Genomic DNA, 3393 nt, shown 5'->3' with positions numbered 1-3393 from the left:
TTGCGTTTAAAGGCAGTGGACACTATTGGTAAGTACTCAAAATAATTATTAGCATAAAACTTCACTTGGTGACGAGTAATGGGGAGAGGTTGATGGTACAAAACATTGTGAGAAACGGCTCCCTCTGAAGTGACATAGTTTTCGAGAAAGAAGTATTTTTCCACGAATTTGATTTCGAGACCTCAGGTTTAGAATTTGAGAGGTCTCGAAATCAACCATCTAAAAGCACACATCTTAGTGTGACAAGGGTGTTTTTTTCTATCATTATTATCTCGCAACTTCGACGACTGATTGAGCTCAAATTTTCACAGGTTTTTTTTTTGTATGTATATGTTGAGATACACCAAGTGAGAGGACTGGTCTTTGACAATTACCAATAGTGTCCACTGTCTTTAATGCCAAAATGACGCCACAAGTTTCATCTCTTACTGCACGGTACGTGGGAAGCAGTGGACAGGAACCCCGACAGAAGGCTTCATCTAGATTCGTCAAGGCATGCTACTATTTTGACTGTGGGTTAAAGGCACTGGACACTGTTTTGTAATTAATCAATGTTAGCATAACCAATTAATTGGTATCGAGCAATGGAGAGCTGTTGATAGTGAGAAACGGCTCCCTCTGAAGTAACGTAGTTTTTGAGAAAGAGGTTAATTTCTCACTCAAATAATTATTAAAGGACTTCAGGCCTGAATAATTTTTTAGGCATCTGGGAGCACATTGTGCAAAATATTTAATTATGGTACTAAACTAACTATCAATTATAAACATCATTGAAACATTTATTTTGCCGACTGGTGCATTGAAATATATGCAGCATTTGCTCTTTGGAGTGAGTCTATTCAGAATTTCAGGGGTTACGAGGAACGAACAGACGAATAGTTATAATATCACTTCATTTATTCCCGTTGTGAAGCCAAGGACTCTTTGAAAGGCGAACCTACCAAGCCAAGAACCAAGAGGAGAGAAAACAAGAAAGGAACTTTCAGTTTTAAATGTTGGAGGAAAACCCAAGACAATTATTCCAGGGAAAACCCCCACAGTCAGGCTATAGGCTCTGAAAACCCAATCCTCATAGTGCCCCCGGCGTGATTCGAACCAGTGTCCTAGGTGGAAGTGGTGAAGTCTGCTGCTGTGGATTCGGCTCAGGCTAGCTTGGCCCCGTCGGTTTTGACAATTTGCGCGGGGAGTGCATAATATGCGCTTAGAGCGCCAGACGAGAGAACGAAAGCCTCAAGCCGAATCCAAAGCCGAAGCCTAGGTTTCGAAAAGGGCCTTAAAGACAGTCGAATGGGTTACTGATGGTAAAGCAAGCCCATACTTCCACAGTACCAAGTGCTTCAGTCACAGATGGGGTATTGATTTGAATATCCGGGAAATGTACATCCAGTACTCCAGTCTGTGCTTGCATGGTCATACTTGCTGGTCGGACTTGAATACTGTCGAACTGGTAGTAGTGGCTGGCACATGTTTTTTTGTTGCTGTTGTAAGACCCGAACCATGTTTGGGACATGATGTTTTGATAAACAGCAAAGTTTGAGAAGTTTTCTGGGGAAGTAAATTCACCTGACGGGTCAAATGAAGCAGTAAACTTATTCCCTTCAAATGTTAAATCGTAAGTGGTATCAGTCATTTTAATGGTGGCCTTCTTAGCATTAAGGTTGTACTGAAACCGCGACGAGAAACTCAGAAACTTTGAATCGGTGTACACGATGGACTTGTAGTTCAGGCTAGTGTGGGTGTCACCACCGCTTGAGGGCGCTGTTGAGACAAATGGAATGTCCAGCTTGAACTCCGGGAACTTTATGAGGAGCCATTTTGGGAAGCCGACTGGCCCTACGTCATGCTCAGTACCAATCTCCAGTACGACTGGGTGATGGTCAGCTAGAAGACCTGGTAAAGATATCTCTTCAAGGACCATTGGACGACCTGATTGAATAATAACAGGCAATTTTTCATTTTACAGGCCAAATTGCCAAATTCTTTTTACAGGCCGAAATGAGGGTAAATGACTTCAGATTGATCATCATTATTTTGAACATCAGTTTAAATTACAAAAATGGCATAATTGAGTTTACAACTAATTTTATTTAGCCTGTTGCTTTAAGATCGACGCAGTTACAGATAAATATTAGACGCCGGGTTTCACGCTATCAGCCACGGGCAACTTTCTAGTGAAAGCTAAGTGTTATACATCTTCAGATAATTCAACTGATTGTATATTCAGTTGGTGGTTTTTTTATGCCGAGCTTATGGGAAACAAACAGGTGCATTGAGTTTTCCAAATAAATAATAGTTCTCATTTTCTGGTGTCAAGTTCAAATTTCTGTGAAGGGTCATAATTTCAACTTTATTGCCCAAAACAATGTAGGCCTACCCTAGCCCCTGTGTTGATATAATGTTTTTATGAATTTATTCAGATTTTTTTTTCTAACAGAGCCCCGATGATAAACTTTCTTAGGAGGATACTTTAAGGTATAACTTCCTTAAGTGAAACTAATTGACATCCGTGTTTTTTGTTAATTTCATCGAAAAGTAATGTTCTGTAGATTTAAAAAAATTATGTTCTCTCTTTTGCATTGAGGTCATTTCTTTTTGAACAAAAATGAAATTGTGCACACAAAATTGTGCATGTTAAAGGAATTTGTGAGGAAAGTTGCTTAGCTTACTGTCATGAGCTGACACTCTAACCACTTAAGAAGAAAAAGATAACCGACAGCGAAATAACATTATGTATTTCCTCTGTTTGTGCATAAACTAACTGCAACATTGAGATTTAAGCCCGATGCATGATGTCACATTATCTCACGAATATGGAAATTTGCATAAGCATAACAAAAAGGCGCAAAATACTTGAAAAATGGCAATGCGAAAATTTAAAATAAGATGAAAAAAATATCTAATAATTGCTTTTAAAAAAATACATCGCATGGACCCTGTAAATATTATTGCCAAGTTTTGAAATGAGAAAACCTATCCAATTGATCTGATGGTAACATTTTAAGACCCTATAACGATACCTGCTGGAAGCATCTTCTCCACCGTGGACTTGGGTAGCTGGACGATGGCCCACCACGCATGATAGTGGCCTTGCAACGAGCCCGTAGTCCCCGCCGTGTTTGATGCAGTCCACGCCCCGCCGTCGACAAGGCTTACGAGCAGCGCGATAGCTACCGGGAAAAATAAAGCAACCCTGAACATTAAACTAGCAAGTCACAAAACAGGATTATAAAATACAGAAGAACCAGGAAAAATCAAGCAAAGGGTGTCTTCATCAATTCCATCAATGTGACACTGGTGTTTGGATGGTCCTTGGGCGTCTGGCAATAATTCTCAGATCGTCATCTAAGTTTAATGATAAAATTGATAAAAGTGTCGAAGTTATACTTCGTGACA

The 3393-nt window shown here is 39.8% G+C and overlaps 1 protein-coding gene across 1 annotated transcript; it reads right to left on the bottom strand.

Annotated features, from left to right (window-relative positions):
- Positions 1-1273: 1273 nt before the first annotated feature.
- LOC117287840 lies at positions 1274-3095 on the bottom strand. Its single transcript, XM_033768391.1, has 2 exons — positions 3018-3095; positions 1274-1926 (listed from the first exon to the last, which is right to left on the bottom strand). Exons 1-2 carry the CDS (start codon positions 3028-3030, stop codon positions 1274-1276), a joined length of 666 nt encoding a protein of 221 aa, XP_033624282.1. The 5' UTR covers positions 3031-3095.
- Positions 3096-3393: the final 298 nt, after the last annotated feature.

Source organism: Asterias rubens, chromosome 3 (genome assembly GCF_902459465.1).
Source record: "Asterias rubens chromosome 3, eAstRub1.3, whole genome shotgun sequence".
In the NCBI taxonomy this organism is placed as follows: domain Eukaryota; kingdom Metazoa; phylum Echinodermata; class Asteroidea; order Forcipulatida; family Asteriidae; genus Asterias; species Asterias rubens.
This window is presented reverse-complemented; position numbering and strand designations above follow the sequence as displayed.